The sequence below is a fragment of the Camelus bactrianus genome, chromosome 16 (assembly GCF_048773025.1).
Source record: "Camelus bactrianus isolate YW-2024 breed Bactrian camel chromosome 16, ASM4877302v1, whole genome shotgun sequence".
Classification (NCBI taxonomy): Eukaryota; Metazoa; Chordata; class Mammalia; order Artiodactyla; family Camelidae; genus Camelus; species Camelus bactrianus.
In genome coordinates, this window is record NC_133554.1 from 11,262,135 (window position 1) to 11,283,242 (window position 21,108).

Consider the following 21,108-nt stretch of genomic DNA (forward strand, 5'->3'; position numbering starts at 1 on the left):
GTCTAGAGAGCTTGTGAGGAAGGGAGGCACAGTTCATAAAGGGCCTTTTGTGTGAGGAATTTGAACTTGAATAATTTATTATTCTGTGCTAGCCACTGTGCTATGGACTTATATGTATTAGCTCACTTAATCCTCCCAATCATCTCAAGAGAGGGGCACTATTATCATGATTATCCCCATTTTATAAATGAGAAAACTGAGTCTTTAGACTGTTCGAAATAATCAAAATGAAACAAAAAAAAAGTGGCTAAAGTCACACAGCAATGGAGTAACACATTGCAGATTTTTTCTAAAATCACGTCTATTTAGAAACTCTAAAGACTATAAATATAGAGTCAGAGAGAATTAGTCTTGATAGAAATAATCAATATAAAATCTGAAACCACAGTGGCCTAAATTGCACATTGTAAATTTTGTAACTAAATTTTTATGGAAGAATAAAGTATTTTTGCCAAAATATACATCTGGAAAAAAATCGACCCTGGAAAATTGAACTTGGACATAGAACACAAAGGAAGGAATACACACAGTTGGAGAAGGAAGCCTGTTAAAACTTGTTATATACAAGAACTGATTGATAAATTGGAGTTTTACTACAGAATTCAGAAGGAAGAGGGTTTATTCCAGTGAAAATAATTTTGGGAAAGTGCAAATATAAATGTCGAAAATTTAGAAACACTTTGCGTGCTATAGAACACAATGTGGAATGAAATTGGCTCAGTGGGATTTGCTTTGATAGAATGAAACTGTCTACATATATGGTACAGATAATGTTAGTATGATTTTGGTAAATATATTTGAAACCGTAAACATGGGTTCCTTGGGGTCCAAATCATGGGATAAAATGTTCTTTACTTGGCTGCTGTGGCCTAAGAGAAGAGGGAGGGAGGCTCCTGCAGGGGCTGGAGAGGGAGAGAGAAAGAGTTTTAGCCCGAGGACCTCTGAGGAGAAGAATCATGGGAGTGAGGTATTTGGGCCTTTAGGACATGGGGGAATTCTTTAAAATAATGCGTTTGTGAACCAGACACATAGGTTCAGGTCACACTTCCACTAGTGTCCACTGCCCTCTGCTATTTCTGTCTTTACCACCTATGCTGCTGGAGCCCGAAGACTTCCTCACATGCTGGTTGGGAAGAAAGGCAAGCTCCTTCTCTCAAAGCAAGAAGGGAGGGCTGGGAGGAATGTGCCTCCCAAGTTGGGAAGGAATGTTAGCGCTGATGGGGGCCTGTGAGACTCTGTAGGAGGCTCTCTGCTCTCTAAGGTTAGCGCAGCACAAGTGGGTGGCCATCGCTGCGATGCTCTGTGGGGGTTCCTGCCTGTCGGTGGACAAAGGACCATTCAGAGTTTCTGGATTTATTCAAAATGTCACCTTTACAATCAGCCCTCATTTCCTGTTCACATTTCATCTTCAAAAGAGCATCTGCAAATCTACAGGTATCATAACTACTGCTAAAGTTTACAGACTGAATCCTTAATAATTTATCATTAATTGAAATCTGAAAAAATTTAAAATAGCGAGTCGGCACAATTAGTTTCTAGTAGCATTTTTACATTACTTGAAAACATACAACATTCAGTTCTACGCTCAAGTTAATAACTTTTTGTATACAGTATATATTTCAATGTTAAAATTTGAATGTAAAGGCTGTTTACTAATAATGTTAAACTATCAAAATATAAGGTACAAAAAGCTATATAGAAATAAGATGTGTACTTCTTTGAATAAGTTGCATACATAAAGTACAATACCTTTAAAAGATACTTATTGATTTATTCATAGATTCAAGAAATTTACCTGAATGCCCACCATCTGCAAGGCACTGGGCTAGATGCTATGGATTCGATGTTGAATAAGGCACAATCTGGTCTCCAAGAGCTTACAAACTAGAAATTTTCTAGGTACTCTATAACAAATGAGCTATAAGTGATTTCTAATGTAAAGAGGAGCAAATACTTTCTGCACTGAGTGTTACTTTAGTCGTCTTTGCAAAAGCTTCTTTCTTTTCATAATATGCAGCCTCATTTACAAACACCGGGTACACGGTACAGTCTCCGCCCAATGGAATAGTCTTTCCATCAAGAGTTAAAAACACAGGATCCCCAGGGTGCAAAGGCTTCCAGTCTTGATCCTCTCAGGAGACAATTAAAAATACATAAAGTACATTAGGTTTTCTCCTACTTTAAAAATTTTATATCAGGTTCTATACAAGTAAAATGACAGCATCGTCTTCTTTTAAAAGAGATACTTGAGAGGCATACGAGTGATGAGACTAAACTGAGACTGAGCAATTGATTTTGGCAGTGGTATTAAGAGTTCCCTTTTATTTTTAAAACCGACAACATGTAATTCGAGTTTGCTTCAATATTGTTTGCCTTGAATGTTGCCAAAGAGATTTATAATATTAAAAGGCAAAACAAAATGTGCATCTCCTTAAGGGCATACTCTAACTCTTGCTAGCTGAAGTTAAATTCTGCTCAGTAAAATTGAAGAAATATCCATTAAGAGCCTTCTGTGTATAAGACATTCTACTGTTGGGGATAAAAAAAAAGTGACATTGTGCCTGCACGCTAGGAGGTTCTACTGTGGTGGGGACTGGTGGGAGAAGGTGGGAGCAGGCTGAGGAAAGTCTAAGACAAGGTGGGCGTTTTCCATATGTGTCCCCACATTGTAATAACGGAGTTACCTGAGGGGTCCCCACCAAGGATTTGGACCTGTGAGCCCTCCCACACCAGTGCTGCCACACCACAGGAACCCTAGAGCAGCTCTTCTCAGACTTGGATGTGTCTGCAGTTCATCTAGCGATCTTGTTCATCTGGACTCGTAACCAGGTCCCCGCCTGAGTCACTCACTCAGGGTCTAATGGCTTCTCCGTTCACTCCCTACTCTCCAGACACTGGTCTTCCTGCAGTTCCTCAAAACACTGCAAGTTCGTTCCCGCCTCAGAGCCTTTGCACTTGTTTTCCACGTGGCTGACTTCTCATCTTCCAGGTTCCACCTTCAATGCCCTCATCTTAAGAAATGGCATTTTCTAACCACGCCATCTAATGAGGAACCCTTTGTTAACTGCTACTGTATTATTCTGTTTATTTCTTTCATAGCACTTATTAAAATTTGAAATCATGTGATTTTTGTATTATTTACTCACTTATTCATGGTCTGTCCTCCCCTTACTAGTATGCAAGTTCTATCAGAGACCCTGCCTATCTTGACTCTCAGGGCCCAGGACAAGCTTAGTAGTTATTCAAACATATTTATTGAAAGAATCAATCAATCAATGCCTCCTGTAGAATACTGAGCCATTCCTTATTGTCTACCAAAACTACCCTTTCTGGCTTTGAAGACCTACCACTATCCCTGTTTGTTACTGACTTCATTCATCTCACCTCTTCCTCTGCAGGATGATTTTAGTATTTCTCACATATGTCTTTGAGGAACATGAAACAAAAAATCCTGTGTTGTAGCCAGTTATGACATCATCACCTTGACCTCTGGTTTTTGTACTTGTAATTTTTGTTACTTGTAGGGCTTTCCTCCCTTCTCTCCCCAGACCTTTATCTTTCTGTCCTTTCAAACACTGCCTAAGGCTCCTTCTTCAGGTTTCCATCTGGGTACCACTAAGGCACAAGGCAGGATTTGCTCCACTAGACTGCGTTTTGGGACAGGCTATTTTATTAAGTTGTAAGTCTGAATGACTATCATTAGGGTCATTAAATAGGAGTTTGAACTGGATCAGTGCTTTTCCACTCTAATTACCCAGACCAGTAAGATCAGATGATCCCAGATTGGGGGCCTGGCATCATTACCCTTTAAAAGGCTCTCTAGGCAATGCGCAGCCAGGGTTGAAAGCTCCAGACTAGACGATCCATCAGGACTTTTCCATTGCTGAGTCCTGAGGGTGTGTAGGGTGCTCCCAATGGGGATGGATGTCTTAGCTTTTGGGAACCTCTGCTTCCCCCTGCTTTTACCTTTTTCTTTTCCAGATTTAAACCTCCTATATTCCCCCTCTCTCCTACTTTTCTTCCCCTTCACTATGCCATTATTGATCAAACCAGACAAGGAACAAATACTGGGGTTCTGAGGAGTTAGGAAATGACAGCAGAAAATGTTCCAAAAAAAGAGGTTCTGATTGTTCTGCTCTAACTTATATGGTAGTGCTCACAGGAAGAGGGTGGCAATGTGGCTGGCTGCAGAGAACATTAGTTCTGGATCTGCCATCAGTAGCTATATGGCTATGGGAAGGATCTAATTTCGGAGCCTCTGTTTTCTTATGTTAAAATAGATGTAATAACTCCTAGCCATTGCACCTGGGCAGGAATTTCACCTTCTCTGACCCCCACCCCCCCTCATTATTCTGCAGTAGCATCTGGTTATCTTCAAGACCACAGCTTAGACCTTAGTACATCTAGACTGCAAATTCCATAAGAATATAAACCATGTCCACTGATGTATCCCCAGGGCCAGCACAGGATATACTCAATAAATATTTACTGAGTGACCGTCTGAACACCTTACCTACACTGCACAGTTTATGAGAACATCAAATGAGCTAATGTATGTAAAATGCTTTATGGACTGTAAAGTTCTACTCAAAGGTAGGGCATCATTATTTTGAATATTTAAAAGAAGTAGTAAATGTTACCTGCAGTTTAGGGTGGATAATAGCAGCAATTTCTCCACATTTGTTCCTGGGATAATCAACTTTCTCCATTATTTTATAGACTTCAATAGCACAGGGAGGAAATTCTTTTCCTATGGCAAAAACAAAATGTATAAATAACAAAAAAAGAAGAAGAAAACTCCTGAAAAAAGGGAACTTGATATTTTAAAGAAAGAAGAAGAATAACCAAAAATTGAAGACAGATTCAGGGAGAACACATTTTCTTTTTTTGCTTTTAAATCATTTTATTGTGAAATTTAATGCTCAGAAAAGTACATATAACATAGTTTAATGAATTGTAAAATGACTACCCATGTAACCATTACCCAGGACAAGAAACAGCATACTGCCAGCATCCCAAAATCCCCTGTATGCCTCCTTCTGATCATAATCCCATCGCCTTCCCACCTTAGCAGTAACCACTAATTTTGGTAATGACTCTCTTGCTTTACTTTATAGTTTCACCACCTATTTCTGAATCCCACATAGTATAGTTAAGGTTGCCTACTACTGAATATTTTACAAATACAATCAATCACTATATGCACTTGGTTTTCTCAAGATCAACTTCTTGGGAAGATTCATCCATATTGTGGTATATAGCCACTGTTCATCCATTTTCTTTGCAGTATAGTATTCCACTGCAAGAAAAATGCCATAATTTATTTTTTCTTTCTGGGTTTATTGACATCTTGCATGTTTCCAGCTTGGGCCTATTAAGAAGAATGCCATGGGTTTGCAGGGTGTCAGGCAGAGAGCTGCTCTGCCACCACTACCACTGAGACACTGTACTGGATCATCTTTCTGATGCTCAAATGTCCCAAGCTAAAACTGAAATAGCCACCCTAGATGCACGACATTGGCCGTAACAGTGATTGCTCCAGTGTTACCTTATTTCATTATTGCCAGCATTAACAAAAATGCTCTATGACTGATGATCACAGGTCCCAGAGGCCTTTAGCTCTCTTGGTAGAAAACAGAACTTACAAAGCCAGTGTGGAGGAGAAAGTGGCTAGGACTGAGAGTCAGGATACCTGGGCTCTTATCTCCTGGTTGTGTGCTTGAGCAAAATGCTTAACTTCTTGAAGCTTACTTTCTTTACCTGTCAAACTAAGGTTGCGCATTAGTTTATCTTGAAGGGCCCTTTCAGCTCTGACATTCCATGATTGCATAACTTCAAGAGGATGTCCAGCAGGTTAGGTGACTTCAGCATTGTGCTCTTTCTCTTAACCAAGTAGGTTAAACATCTGGATAGCTCCTGAGCAGTGAGACACTAGGATGCAGGCAGTGGAGTGCAACTTACAAAGGCACAGCAACATTAAACAACCCAATGCCCAAAAACTTGGAAAAGGAGTAGTTTACATTATACCAGGCAACTTCTGAACAAACAGGATGAACTTCCATCCAACAGAGAGCCCACAGTGTGCTGTGCTTGCAATCCAAATAAATTCTTCCTTTGCCCTTAGAGCAGAAACTGCAGCTGGGTTGGAATGTCAATATAACGTGATCACTTCTATGTCAGTTAGCTTTTGCTGCAAAACACACTACACCAGAACTTAGTGGCTTAAGACAACAATCCTGTAATTAGCTCATGCTCTGTGGGTTGGTTGGGCAGTTCCTCTGGTCTAGGCTGGACTGGCTGGTATCTAATTGGCTTGCTCATGCATTAGCAGTGAGCTGGCAGGTCAGCAGGAGGCTGGGTGCCCTAAGATGGCCTCACTCTCTTAGTTGGTATTTGACTGGCTGTCAGCTGGAGCTGCAGGACCACTGGCCGAGGTGTCTCAGTTCTCAGCCTCATAACATCTCATTATCCAGCGGGCTAGGGTAGACTGACACACATACTGGCAGTGCAGGGTTCCCAAGGACGGCAAGAGACAAAGCCTCGATTGCAAGTTCTTTTCAAACTTCTGTGGCACAAAATATGCCACATGGCCAAGGCAGTTTCAGGTGGTAGGGAAATAGACTCCACCTGTTGAGGGGACACAGATGCAGGGAAGGAAAGAATTTGTGGCTATTTTTACAATTTGCCACACTTTCCAAGATGAAGATGGGAACTGATCAGATATCATCTCTTTAAACCAGAAGGTCCGTTGGGAGGAAAGGAAAGAGTGGTAGAACACAAAGGAGTATTTTTTGCTACTTAGAATCTCAGAGCTGGACGGAGTCTCAGATGACCAGCTTCCAGAGATGCTTGAATATTCTCTACATCTTTCTGGCCAAGTGGTCATCTTGCTCCTGCTTGAGCAACCTTACAAAGTGTGGTCTGTTCCATTGTTGGTCAGCTTTGTTAATTAGACATTTCTGTCTCTAGGTAACATTATTCCACCAATTCTAATCTGCCTAATTAGGCACAGAAAGGATGCCTGAGTCACAGAAAGGATGCCTAATTCTTTTCCAATATAACACTTCGAAAACTCTAAGATAAAATCGGCCTTAAGATTTTTTCTAAGCATCTCTAAATTCTATCAATGACTGCTCTTCTATTGTCACACACATGAGGACACATGTGAAGGTATCTTTGGGATTATTCTTATTATATTTCTCAAATTTCAACATTCTCAACTGCTTCCTCAGCTAACCTCTACTTTATAGACATTCCTCCTGAAATATAGACTAGGAATTTCTTCACAGGTCTCCAAGCATTGTTTATCCAAGGCAGAAAAGAGACCGTCACTTCCCTCATTCTGCGATTTTTTTTAACATGAAAGTAAAATTTTGTTTCTGATGTACTTTAATTTTAAACATTTGGTTTAGATTAATGTTAAAGCCTGTCAGGACTTTTTGGATCCAACTTCTGATCTCAGATATTTTCCTGCTAGCTTCCTGTCACTTATCACTTACATAAGCATGTCAAATATGTCCTTATCCAAGTCACTAATAGTAATTTTGAGTAGCACACAGCTAAAGACAGAGCTCTTCTACACATTTCTAGAGACTTCTTCAGATGGTTGCCAGCATCCTTTGGATAACGGTGCTCTTTCCATGTTAGTTAAAAATCCATCAAACTGGATAGTCTAAATTAATAATGGTTCAAAAGTTTTGAATTGCAGAATCCTTTCCTTAAATGAAATGTTACAAGGATAAAACAGACACAACTGCTCTGGCTGAAGGAGGAGTGGGGGTCGTTGTCCTGGAGCTACCAGGGCAGCTACTAAATCCCCGCCCTGTGGCAAGAATCTATGGATTGTGATTTGAAAACCATGTTTTGATTTTTTATGAGTCAGGTTTGTGGCCTTCTGGGTGCACTGTTCTCTTATATTCGACACACTTACTATTCAAAGGGTTTCTTGTGAATAAGTGGTGACCTTCCCAACAGCAGGCCCATCAGACAGTATAGAACCTGTCCTCAGACAAAGGGGGTAAAATCCTGATTTTCAGTCTTTGTGACTTTGGGGTCAAAGGACCCCCAAGCACAGAAGAAATTCCTGTGATCACAGTAGGAGGTTTAGGAATTACCCTCTCCATAGGCACTCAACTATTCACCAGCTTTGCCACTATATAGACCCATTCCTCAACAATAATTTCACTTCAGCCTGTCTGAATAATTATTTATATGTCACTTTGATTTCATCTTAATTATAATTCTTAAAAAATTTAAAGTAAATTTATTTTTAAAATAATAGGTTTCTCGTTTTGTTTTGTTTTGTTGCAGTTTTAGGTTCATCAAGTCAATGAGCAGACAGTACATAAGCTCCTTATACCCATCTCACCATGAGCCCCCATTTAACTATTTGTAATCACACAAATAATACATGAATACGTCATTCTCCTTGAACACAACTAAAACAAAATTAACTTGATTTTCCCCTCCTTTCCCCAGTAATCACTGTTATCACTTTGGTGTTTTCTCCTAGAACTTTTCCTGTGTAGTAACATATATTTATATGTATCTAGCAAGTGTTTATTATTATTATTATTATTATTTTGAAGCAAATTGGTATAATATATATTTTGGTCACAACTTGCTCTCTTTCAATTAACAATGTAGTTGAAGATCTTTCCATACTGGTTTACTTAACTAAGTGATTGATATTCACGTCATTTCCATTGGTTTGCTGTTACAGACAATGCTTCAATAACCACCCTTGTATGTAGCATGTCGGTATGAATGTGCTTGTGTTTCTTTGAGATGTGGAATTGCTATGTCATAGAATTTGCACATTTTAGAAAGTGGATACTGTCAAATTATCCTCTAAAGTGTCTTTACCAATTTACATCAGCAGGGAAGGAGACTATCCCCTTTTCTCACACCCTTACCAACACAATATTTTCAGATTTTAATATTTTCCCAATCTAATGGGAGAAAATGGTTTTGCATTTTAATTTGCATTTTTCTGATTACTACTGATACTGGACATCTTTTCATCTCTTTATTGGACATTTGTATTTCTTGGTAATTCCTTGCTTTTTAAAATGGAGATTAATAGGAAGATGAGGATTTTGTTTGGGGAGCTTTATTTGGCAGCTGTTTTTCTTGGAAGGCAGCTATGCTAACCACTATACCACCAATGCAGGGTCAGCAGCTGTTTTTCTTGAATGTGTCTACATTCGTAATGAAGAATGGCTGAAGTGAATACAAATTTTTTAAAAGCACCTAATATCATGGACATGGCAAATATGACTTAGATTCCAATTGCTACTTCAATGTGTAGCAATTAAGTTGTTATGTGTGCTCCATCTCATCTATTTCTGATTTATTTACTCACACAAGCCATCAATTAAAGAAACACTTTCTGCCTACCACTTACCTTCATTGAAATTATGTATAAAATCAAGTGCATGTTTAATCATTTTTCTCATTTGATCCAGGATATCAGCTCTAAGGACCCCTTGAGGCTGGGGACCAACTTCTATACCTAAGTACAGAAGGGGAGATAGTTGCATTTATACAAGTTTTAGAATATAAGATTGAGCATTTTAATATATCAAGATCTAGAATCCCATCATTCAAAATGATTAAAAAAGTAGGCCATGTAGCATCATGAAAAATATATAAGACATAATGTCAGGCAAAAAAAGAAAGCAGAGCATTTACATGTACAAGTTAGATGCATAGTAAAGAAAGACTGGGAGAGAACATGGAAGAAAGTCCAAAGAGTTGTGTTATAGTAGTAAGGTCTTGAGGTCTTTTTTCCTTTAAATTTTCTTCAATATTGTCAAAATATTTAAAAATCATAATAATTAAAAGGAGTAGACAAATTTACACCAACAAAATAATACGTGGCCACAGAGAGAAACTGTCATAGACCTAACACTTAGCTTGTAGCAGGAAAAACATCTATTTAGTCAAAGAAATCTACACTAAGTGAGCCATGGATTTAAGTCTAATGACAATCTATGTGACCCTAGAGCAACTTTCTTGCCCTTAATATAACAACCCATCCGGACATGATAGTGCAATGGATTCAATTATCTGTAGGAAAAAATCATATTCATTTCTTCTCACCCTAAGAAGGTCTGCTTCCTGTGGCTGTCACACATCCATCCACAAAATACTTTTTCTAAACCACTCATCTAGTCCCTTCCCTCCTGTTCAAGTCTCCAACACAGTTATTATTCCAATCACCACCTTCCCCTATTATAAAACCACTTACCAAGTATAACATTATCCATTTTCCTTCTTTTCCATCTATCTAACATCACCCACTTCTGTTAATTCTCAATTCACAAAATCTCACTGTATTGTCTTTTACCTTCATTTTTCATTTTTGTGCTTAGCTTTCCTGGATATATGTTTGGGCATATATTTAAGTATAGGGTATAAGTGCGGCTAAGGTATGCATCAGTGTATAAGTAATTTGTACAAATGTGTGAAAACTTGTTCATGGATATGTCTGTATGTGTAATGTAGAAGACACTGTTGATTGCCTACCCAAAATCCATTCTATCTTACTTCTTGCTGACAGAGACCTGGTTTTGGGTGGGTATACAACTCAGGAGTAAATGTGGAATAGTTTTTGTGAATCAGAGTAACCCCATTAACCCTAGGAGTTAACTTAAGAATGAATATGTGACCCAGTTCTGAACAACTGGCCATAATGGAAGGTCTGCAAGTGAATTCCTGAGAATGTCTTTTCTTCCCCTAGATATTGTCATGTTGGCATATGATGCTTCAAACTACAGTGGACATCTTGTGGCCTTGGGGCCACATAAAGTAAGAGGTGCATTATAAAATGCTGAGTTGGAGAGAGTTTCTTTCTGATCTTAAGTGTTCCTCCCTCCATGACTGAATGACATAAAAATATTCCAAACAGCAAAGTTGGAAAGAGAACATATAGTATTTCTAATTATTTATGATGATCTTAATATTGTCCCACATGAAAATGAAAGATTTGGCTCTAAGAGCTAAACACATCAGAAGATATTTGTTCTGGCTAAGAGCAACACTGCCCCATAAATATCACAGATCAAGTTCGCTCTCGCAAGGCTTGGAAATCTTAGGCTTTATTTGATGTCACTGAGAAACAGGATCTCTATCCCTTACTGTTAAGCATTCAGTTTGTTTCAAATAATTACCCACGCTTGTGTATTTAGCTTGCCCCGACCAATCTGTTGATTAGGCACCAAATTATCAATAATTGAATAAACAAGATAATTTTAAATTTGCTTATATTGTTTGATGACTCACTTTTAAATTAAATTGCTCTTGGTTAAACCATCTGAGATCTAACAAAAAAGATTTTAGGTTGTGACAGCAATTTTAATGATTATAGCGTGGTCTGTAAACAATTATGCTACTAGGTCACTCAGGAAAGAGAATGGAATACAGAAAAAAGAGACTGGCTGAGAGTGCAAGCCTGCATGTTGGAAGTTATCAGGAGGTAAAGATGAACTCATAGCCCAGTAACCGACAGGGTAAACAAGTGCATGGAAAACAAACACAGGTCACCAGAGATTCTACTGTAAAGCAGGTGCTAAGAGGGATACTGGGAGAGAATTTCCCATGGGCCTTTTGTGTTTCTGCATATCTTGCCAGTAAGACATGACTGTCTTGGCTGCAGATTATTTTTTCAAGAATGTTTGTACAGTGAGTACTCTTGGAAGGTAGGAATGGTGTCTCTCTTGGAGCAAAAGCCAGGCTGCTTACTGCCCATAAAAGATACCAGTTCCCTCAACTCTGTGTTTCTTCCTGGAATGCAGAAAGCTGCTCAATGAAATCGAGGAAGTTTGATATAGTTAGACACTGTTGGTGATAGTTTGTTTATTACTTGAAAATTATAAGCCATAATGATAAGCAAAGTAGCTATATATAGGCTTTAAATTAATTTTCTCAGAGTTTCATCTAGGACACATTTTGTTTAGTTGTGACAGTGGGAGATATGACTTACCAACAGCATACTTGGCTATAGAACGAGTGGTTGCGTATTTGAGGGAAGGATGCTCAGTAAGATAAACGTAGCAAGGTAATGGAGCCAAAGACATCTGAAAAGAATTTAAAACATCTTTCTTATTATGTAAAGACCGTATGTCTTGTTGTCTTTGCTGTTAGAGTCAATGATGCCTTCAATATGTTTCCCTTCATCGACTAAGATTAGTAAGACAGCTTTATGAAACACTCTGAAATCCAATGTTGTTATTATAGCTTTGAAAACACATAATAAAGGAATTACATATAAAGCTGGATTCTAAATAGCTTTCGGGATAAAATGTATATTAAACACTTCTCCAGAACTATGAACAGAGAATATGAATAAATTCTCCTTCTGAATGGATTTGGTTATTTTGTTTTCATCATTGGTTCCATTTACTATTTAGCTTAGTATTGGTCTCTCAAAGAATTCTATGTCTAGCCCTGTGGGCAGGTCTCTACAGATGTTGGGCAACTCGCCCTACCTGAATGAGAATTCAGGACAGGCCTCTCAGCTTTGACAACAATGGGCAGCCATGTTGCTTCCTTGCCTGACAATCAAAGCGTGCAGCTTTCTTTTCAAGGAACAACAAAGACTAGCTGCATTATGAACTCCTACCAGAACAACTATCTGGTTAATGTCAAAAATTCAAAGGAAACAAAAATAATTGTTAATTTTTTACTATGAGCTAGGCATTCAGCTAAATGCTCTAATTATTTTATCTCATTTAAGGCTTAGAACAGCCATATAGGGTAAGTGTTATTACTGTGCCAATTTTATAAAACGAGGAAAGTCAGGTATTGGAAGTTGAGTATCTTGTTCCAGGTCAGTGAATGAGAAAGCCAGGATTTGAACCCAGGCACTCCTGGCTATTTAGGTCACATTCTTTCTACTAAATCATACTGGTTCATACCAGCTCTCTGAAAGGAAGGCTGTTCATTATACAAAAACAAGCATACAGTTAAATTATTTGTGTTTTTGCTTGGTTGCTATTTTCTAGCAATTTTTCTCTAGTTATAGGCACTGGATTGCTGAATTTTTCATATTGTAGATTTCTGAGCTTTAGAGCAATTAGCTAGAGGAAATACTGAAAGATCAGATGTGCGTGAGGGTATCTGAATCGAATGGAGACGGGGGCAGGGCTAAGGAGAGCCAATCCTTCTATCATTGGTCTTTAGTCAACAGTAAGTGACTATTTTTGAGCTTCCTAAAACTATAATTGAAGCCACTTTAATCATACCATTTAAAATTTTGGTATTAATTTTACTAAAGGGCCTATGGTTTGGTGGCTGTCTCAATAAAAGATTTACAATTTTATAGACACAAGGATCCATATGTTTCATTATTTTATTCATTGTATTTATTATTTCACTCATTTCTTCCCCTTTTCTCCTGCCTGTCACTACTACCTCCGTTCTAGTGCTTCTCCCAATCCCCCATTTCTTTTGAACCCTCCCTCCTGACCCTTTTCTAGTTGTTTCACATCTATAATTGACTGAAAAGTACAGGTCCTAGGCTAACTTGTAAGTTAATAACATTGACATTACCTTAATATAATGAAACATCTGAATTAAAAAGTCATTCCTGGAATCTTCAAGAATAAGAGTGCACCCCATGTTAGAAGTAGTGTTGTGAAGGTCAAAAATAATGTCATAGGAATCTTCACTATCTTTTGGACCAAATAAATGATTTATTTCTTGAGCCCTTCTCACTTCATATGGCAAATCCTCTGACATTTTTTTGCTGTTATTAGCAGAAAGAAAAAGATTAACAACATCTGTGGCTAAGGTAACATAAACATACAAAAAGAACACAGTATAGAAGGAACCATTTGCAAAATCTTTAATATGAAAAATCTGTGAAGAAGTGGAAATTAGCTTGAAAACTTCACAAACGAAAAATTACAGTTTCCCCCCTCCATTTGATTCCATGTAATGTTGCACTGACATGCTTACAGATAATAGTTTATTTCTGTGGCTGGCCACAAGAAAGACATTTCAAACAGAATTTACCATCTGACTTCAGCCCTGAACAAAGTTCATCCATTCATTTAATCACCAGTGTCTTAGTAGTTCAGTGCACTGAGCTATTATGGAACTAGACCACCAAATGCACTATTCTGGGGGAGGGGCTCTAGCTAGTTCCAGTGCACAAAAACAGTCAAACTTAGGAGCTCACATCATCTAATTAGGAATTCTTAAGTGATGCCAGGAACCACTAAAGATCCAGGGTCAAGCTTTATAGAGAAGAGTCTGTAAACCCTGAGAAAATGCAAAATTTTACAGGTATATATACTTATGCATTTTTCCAGGATAGAGTTGATAGCTTTTACTGAATTCTCAAATAAGTCTCTACCTGACTAGCCGCCTCCCACGGTAGTTAGGATATATTTTTTTCTTACAGTAAATGATCATTTAAATTTATTTTTCCTCATTAAAGCATTCAATCACATTTCTCTATAATTTGATTTCTTTCTAGTCTCTGGCAATTTTTGCTAATACCTTATAGGACCTATATTTGCACCTGAGTAATTCTTGCCTGGAAAGGAATCAAGAAAGTGGAACAGCCATTTTTCAACCATGAAGCAAAAGCAATGAGGACAAAAGCTGCACATTAAGGCTAGTGCAATGGGAAGATAGGATGACATCACTGTGACACTGTACCAGCCCTGGACTGCCTACCTCGGACTTACTAATTGTGAAAAGGAAACCTTTGTTTGTTTAAGCCACTGTTTTCAGATTTACATTATGTGCAACCAAACATATGGTTGAATGAATATATATGCACTTTAAAAGTTAATTCCTGCAACAACTCCATGAGTTCCCCTCTTCACCCAACTGATTTGCTCCTCATCCTCCCCCATGTGAGTAAATGGCACCACCAGCCACACAGTTGCTCCTAGTCAAGTCTTGAAGTCTTAAAAGATAATAGACACTTTGAGTTCTCATGCCAGGAATCCAGGTCCCGTAGGAAGAATCCCAAGGGATGAAGCGGAATCAATAGGCAAGGACAAGATCCTAAAAGGGATGGCAGCCCTACTAAGTGACAAATCTATTCCGGATAGGAGCCTTTTGAAGAATTTTTAGCATGGGAAAGACATGACAAGATTTGCAAGTTAGGATGATCCCTATGGCTATTACTATACAGACAATAGATGTAGGCAGGATTGGAGTAAGGATGGATGCATAAAGATTCCTTAGGAGGCTACTTTAACCATCCACAGATGAAATAAACTAAGGCAATGGAAATGGAGAGGAAGACTGGATTTGCAAACTACTTACAATTATTCAATACTTGAATAATTGGGAAGATGAGTAACCCACTAGACGAACGGGATGAAGAATTAGGAAGGTTCTAGATGATCTCTATAGGTGATTTGGTGAGTAATGGTGACACCACTGAGAATTTAGGAGAATTTAGGAAAAGCAGCAAAATTTGCGAGAGCGAGGATGGGAGAAGGTAATTAATTAATTGATCTCATAAGTTTCCATAACCACCCTGAGAGATAACTGTCTAGCCTCTGATAAGTGTTGAATGTAAGAAGTAGGAAGTGAATTTAATTTAAGAGACTGCTCTCACTGAAGTGCATGCTATTGAGTGGTCATAATAAGAAAACTCATTCTAATCTATATTAGAGTTATTTGGGAAGTTAATAGCCCAACTAAAAGTTATTCTTCAGCAAATCCTTACTTGTAATATAAGAATTAGTTAATAACTGTTTTAGGTGAATAGATAAAACTTAGTTTTCTCAACATAAGCTCAGTCATGAAGATGAAGCACTTTTGAAATTAAAACTTAAGTTAGTAAAAATATGGTCTGATAAGCAAGGTATGACTAATGTATAACTGCCCTGGAAAACATCTATTCCATAAAGTGAGGCACATTTGTATAAATGTAGCAACCATCTTTTGAACTGTGATAAGATTAAATTTAAGTAACTCTTTAAACTCAAATTAAGATTTAATAGAAAATGAGTCCATAAAGCAGTGCTGTTAGTTGTCTATGTGCATGACATATCTTAGCTTGTAGTCTGCTAGCTCCTGAGGGTGAAACCATTTTGTACACAGCTTTGTACTCCTATAGTACCTGGCACAGAGCCCTGTAAAGAGAAGGTGTTAATATTTTTAGGTACATGAAAGAAAGAAGTGGTGAAGAGCAAATACTTAGAGGCCTGTAAATCTATATAGCAGCTATAATGATGTAAACAAAGGCAGAAATAATTCATAAGGACTTCCCTAGAGTGTTATGATTGCATACCTTGTATGCAATATGTCATAAATCAGCTGTAACTTAAATTCAGAAAATTCAGGTCTCAGTGATCCACACTGAAGATAGTACACCAACTCTTCAGATCACAGAGTAGTCTACTATTTTCTGATGAGGGTCATTTATTCACTCTTTCATTAAACAAATATTAATTGAAATATTACACTTTTCTTAACTAGAACTTTCTGCATTATCATAAACATAGTTGCAAAAATATAGTAATGAATCACCTAGAAAGCTAACAAATATGTACCCAAGCACAGTGGCCAAACATTAATTTAATGTAAAAGACTATTAAATCTGTTTCTTAAAAGACAAGGTTTAAAAATAAAAACCTCTGTTATTTGTTGTCTCAGTCTATAGAATACATTTAAAAAGAAAATCAGTTAAGAACATTCCGATGTTTAAAAAAGTTTATAAAAGAGCACATGAATGCCCAGTTTAGATAACTGAGTAGTTCGTAATGGAGTATGGTTAAAAGTGAAAGTGACCATTCACAACAGCTACTATACGTACAAACATGAGTATCATCTGCATACACAAATACATACATATTTGCTCTCACACATACTGCTTTTCAGACACACACATACACACACGTGTGCGTGTACACACACACAACACAAAATAGAGTCTTACCCAAGATTTTCAGGATCAAAAACTCGATTCAGGTCACAGTCAACATATCTGGTGCACTTCTTCACAGCTCTTGGGTTGGTAATAAATGGTTTTACCTCCAGCCCCGTTCTCTGAATCTCAGTGCCGTTCTCCAGCCAGTGCTTAACTAGAAATACTCCTGTTAGCTCATTCCCATGAGTTCCTCCAAAGATAGCAACCTTTTTTATAGGATCATCAGCAACGTGACAAGAAGTCATTTTATCGAGTAGTAGTTTTATCTGAATTCTGTAACTCAAAAAGGAGAAGATCAAAGAAAACCTAATTTCTTAAGCAGTTTAGGAATTTAAATATAAATAAGACCTTTAACCAAAGTGCAAAGCACAGGGTTCTCTTGAGTGGAGTGTATTTTGATTTTCTGTTACAAGTTCTGAGCCCTGTTTATTATAGGGACACTCCCTTCTGTAGCCCTGCCCTTTACCATATTTGGATTAAAATATGCAGAGATCAACTAGAGATACAGCTGTTTACTTTAACTTCTAACTCCCTCAAATGGTGGGTAGATCTAAATGCAATCATAAATTAGCATGTCATACTAATGCAAAACTTCTGTTTTCTCTTTAGCTAAAATGTCATCTAATGGTGCTTTCAGGACTCTTTGTAAGTAATAAAACTAGATTTTACTTTTCTTATGCTCAAAAATATGAAAATAAAGAAGTGGCCCACAGTATGCGTGTTATTATTCAATATTTATATTTCCACTTGCATTTAAACCATTTCTCCTCTGAAATGAGTCCAGGCCCTTTTTAACATCGGAGGGCATTTGAATTTCATCTCCATAAACAGCCAAAGGCAGATTCTCAGAGACCTCCTCTGGGATCAGCATCCTTTCTTTCAGAATGCTTTTTCATGGTCAGAGACACAAGAACCAAATCAATGACCACTGGGACTTAAAAAGCTACTTTGAAATATACTTGAATTTCTTCCTCGTGAAGTTACTGGTAACGCTGTGCTGACTTCCTTAGGGATCTTCCTCACTTTTTGCGTCAATAGTAAACCAAAAACAACTGTTAAGTAATTTTCAAGACTTTGTAATGTCTGAAAATGTCTTGGGGCATGCTACATACACTCACCAGATCATACGAGCTTATATGGATACAGTCTAATTTACTGGCAGCAGAGACTCTCCACTGGAATGTGTTACTCAAGATGGGGTCTAATGAGGGGAAACTATCCAGAAAACTGTACTAAAATGATTACATCCCTTTGGAGAAATGACTCTGAGCCAAATCTAATTTGATTTCATGCTCAACCACCCAGAAAGTCAAGTATGTTCAAGTTCTGAAAACACTATGTGCTAGTAATGGGAGATTGAAATGGGTACAAGAGTAACTCATTACAACTGCAGAGAAGTTTAATTTATAATGTTTTTCTGCAGATGCCATCTCAGCTTATTCATATATCCATTCTACAAGATAGGATGGGTTAAGTATTGACATCCCCATTGCAGCGGTAAAGGAAAAAGAGCTTAAGTAACTCGGTCAAAGTTTCTGAGCTTCCATAAGAAAACCAGGCCTGGGATCCAGGTTTTCTCAATCTAAGTCCAGTGTTTTTCACAGAACAGTAGGGTGCTCCCTGTTATTTTTGGCTTTCCCCAAAGTTCTAATTTTGCTCTTTCCAAATTCACAAAAAACAGTCACTTCAGTGTGCTCAGGAAACAAACGAGCTTACAAACAAAACACATGATGGAAACAAAATGTGGATACTTCAAAATATTTAAAAAACCAACACCTATGTTCTTCCTTTAATTATAATGCAGAGATAAAGGAAGCAAAATAATAAAATCAAAGTTTATACATTAAAATGACTGTTCTAACTTCAGAAAAAGCCCCTGTAGCCTTTGCTTTCCTACCCACAGACACTGAACGTTTCAGTCTAGAGATGCCAAAAACAAGCATAAATATGTAACAGATGATAGTTGTTTAGTTACTTTGGTTTTAAAAGCAGTAACTATGGTGAATTATTAACACTTGACTATGTTTTGTCCCTTTTCTGCCAGTTTGTGGTTAGTTCTGCTCTTTGCCCTAGTCTTGCTGGAAATGCTGCTTCAGCGATGTCCTCGTAGCTGGCACAAATGACTTGCATTTCTAGGCTTGTTTTATGGAATGTTAACACATCAGCACTTTGAAGCACATCTAACATTCATAAATAAAGTTTCCCTTACACGTCAAAAAGAATAACTTTTTGGAGAGTTAATGAATTGTAGTAATTCTGTCCTAACTTACCTTGTTTATTGTGTACAGAGTTGGTCTTCTGCGGAAAGCTTTATTAGAAAAAAAAAGGCGAGCATTTCCTTAGAACTAGAGCAACAGAGGCTTTTCATACTCTTATACCACATTAACTTCCAAAAGATTTTTAACTCCCTGCTTCCCAAAGCACACTAAATTTTTGAGCCCTACAAAAACTACAAGTTTTTGTTAGTCTAGTTCTTTTTTGAGAGTTCTGATAGTATACAAAGTGGGACCCTCTCTGGTTGTCACTATCTCATTCTTAGGTTGAATATTTAATGTTTTGAAGTACTTAAAAATTAAGCCTAATAACTTAAGCACTTCAAATATTTTCTGGGGAGAGTGCTGCCTCATTTATTAGTAAAATGACGTAGTTTGAAACAAAAGGAGAATAAATTTTTCATAGTCATGGCTGTCCAATAGATTTTGTAGGAGACAAATTTAAGGTGGAGTTGTCTCCAAATTAGTTTGATTGGGGGATAAAGAATGTCTTCTCTCCAATATTAAACATAAGGTGTCTCACACATAATGGGGTTGTCCAGCAGTCACATAATCAAACTACTCTAATCATTTTTTTCTTCTCCTGTGCCTCTATTGCTGTCATCCATCCTGACCAACTTTCCAGATGGAAATACATAAACGATAACTGGAACAAGATAGAGATTGAATAGACAAGTTTATAACCTGCTAGCAAAGACTCCGTGCTGCTTATGTCTGAAGTCCTAACAGATCTAGCACAGGATGTTGCTCACAGTGGGTTTAAAGTTTTTCTCTTTCAATGAGAAATCTACTTTGAAGGGTAGATAGGTATTGTGTACGTGTGTACGTATGTATGTACATATACATTAGGTCAAAATCTGCTTCCCTGAAGCTTTGCTCACTAAAAAAAAAAAAAATCTCTCAGGGACCATGAAGACTAACAAGACTTTTCAGAATTTTATTGTGTGAAGTCTTCTGTTTTTCAAATTAAATGAAAACCATATTCCTTCAAACATACTCCTTAATTTGGCATTCAAGGTCTCCTATTATCTAGTCTCAATCTACTGCTAATCCTATCTCCTAACATTCTCCTTCATTTGATCTAATCGTCAACGAAACTGCCAGTATGTCTCGGTCTAATAACCTGAGGCCTTTACTAACAACCTTCTCTGGGTCCCTCTGCACCTCTTCCCTTCTCCTATTCCTCTTCAAACCATCAGAAGACTGGGTAACAATAAAACATGTTCCTTGAACCCAGACGACTATTATCAAATAAGGGCTAACATTTACTGAACACTTAGTATGTGCCAAAACTGTTCATTTTCTCTTTTAATACCTTTGAGGCCATTAAGTCAATTTTATTATTGCTATTTTACTGAGCAAGGAAATGCAGGTTTAAAAGGGGTAAGCAATTTGCCAGAGATAAAAGGATCATGGAGGGTCAGTCCAGCGGCCGAGGGCCAGAGCCCGGAGTCACTGCCCCTCCTCTCCCCTCCCCGGGGTCCTGGGTCTCTGCTGCGCGTGCTTTCCCTCCCCGAAGCTCCAGCTGGCGAATCACTGGCCCTGCCCTCCCGACCGTGCTCGGCTTTGCGGGGCGGCATCTAAACCCAGGCCTCCGGACGTCTCCAGTGCCCCGCCTGCTTGACCTCACGCAGAAACTCAGCCTAACCAAGCAAGACCCCCATGACCTGGCTCTGAGGCCTGTGGCCTTTGAGCCATTCTCTTCTAGGCACACTCCGGGTTACCACCAGCCACTTACAAATGCATATCTAGAACCTAAGAAATGACCTTGGGGCGCGGGAACGGGGTTGGAGGACTAGCCCTGGGCCCAATTTTCGGACGAAACTGGGGTGGAGTCTGGGAGGGCCCCGCAGGTGACGAGAACAGGCTTGTCCCTCTCTGGGCAAAACTCCAAAGAGGTAGAGCCATCCCTGCGCCCCGTACTTCACAGTG

At 38.2% G+C, this 21,108-nt stretch overlaps 1 protein-coding gene across 1 annotated transcript; it reads right to left on the reverse strand.

Annotated features, from left to right (window-relative positions):
* Positions 1-1,337: 1,337 nt before the first annotated feature.
* Positions 1,338-17,317, reverse strand: LOC105076766 (aspartoacylase). Its single transcript, XM_074342584.1, has 6 exons — positions 16,913-17,317; positions 13,555-13,750; positions 11,987-12,080; positions 9,407-9,514; positions 4,641-4,750; positions 1,338-2,129 (listed from the first exon to the last, which is right to left on the reverse strand). Exons 1-6 carry the CDS (start codon positions 17,146-17,148, stop codon positions 1,932-1,934), a joined length of 942 nt encoding a protein of 313 aa, XP_074198685.1. The 5' UTR covers positions 17,149-17,317; the 3' UTR covers positions 1,338-1,931.
* Between the last annotated feature and the right edge of the window lie 3,791 nt (positions 17,318-21,108).

Bases quoted from the DNA above. Each gene is read 5' to 3' on its own strand.
- LOC105076766 (XM_074342584.1), bottom strand. From the start codon at position 17,148: ATGACTTCTTGTCACGTTGCTGATGATCCTATAAAAAAGGTTGCTATC. The intron at 13,751-16,912 runs GTAAGACTCTAT...TGCTAATAACAG, and splicing joins TTTGATCCTGAAAATCTTGG to CAAAAAAATGTCAGAGGATT. The intron at 9,515-11,986 runs GTAAGTCATATC...TTCTGTACTTAG, and splicing joins TATAGCCAAGTATGCTGTTG to GTATAGAAGTTGGTCCCCAG.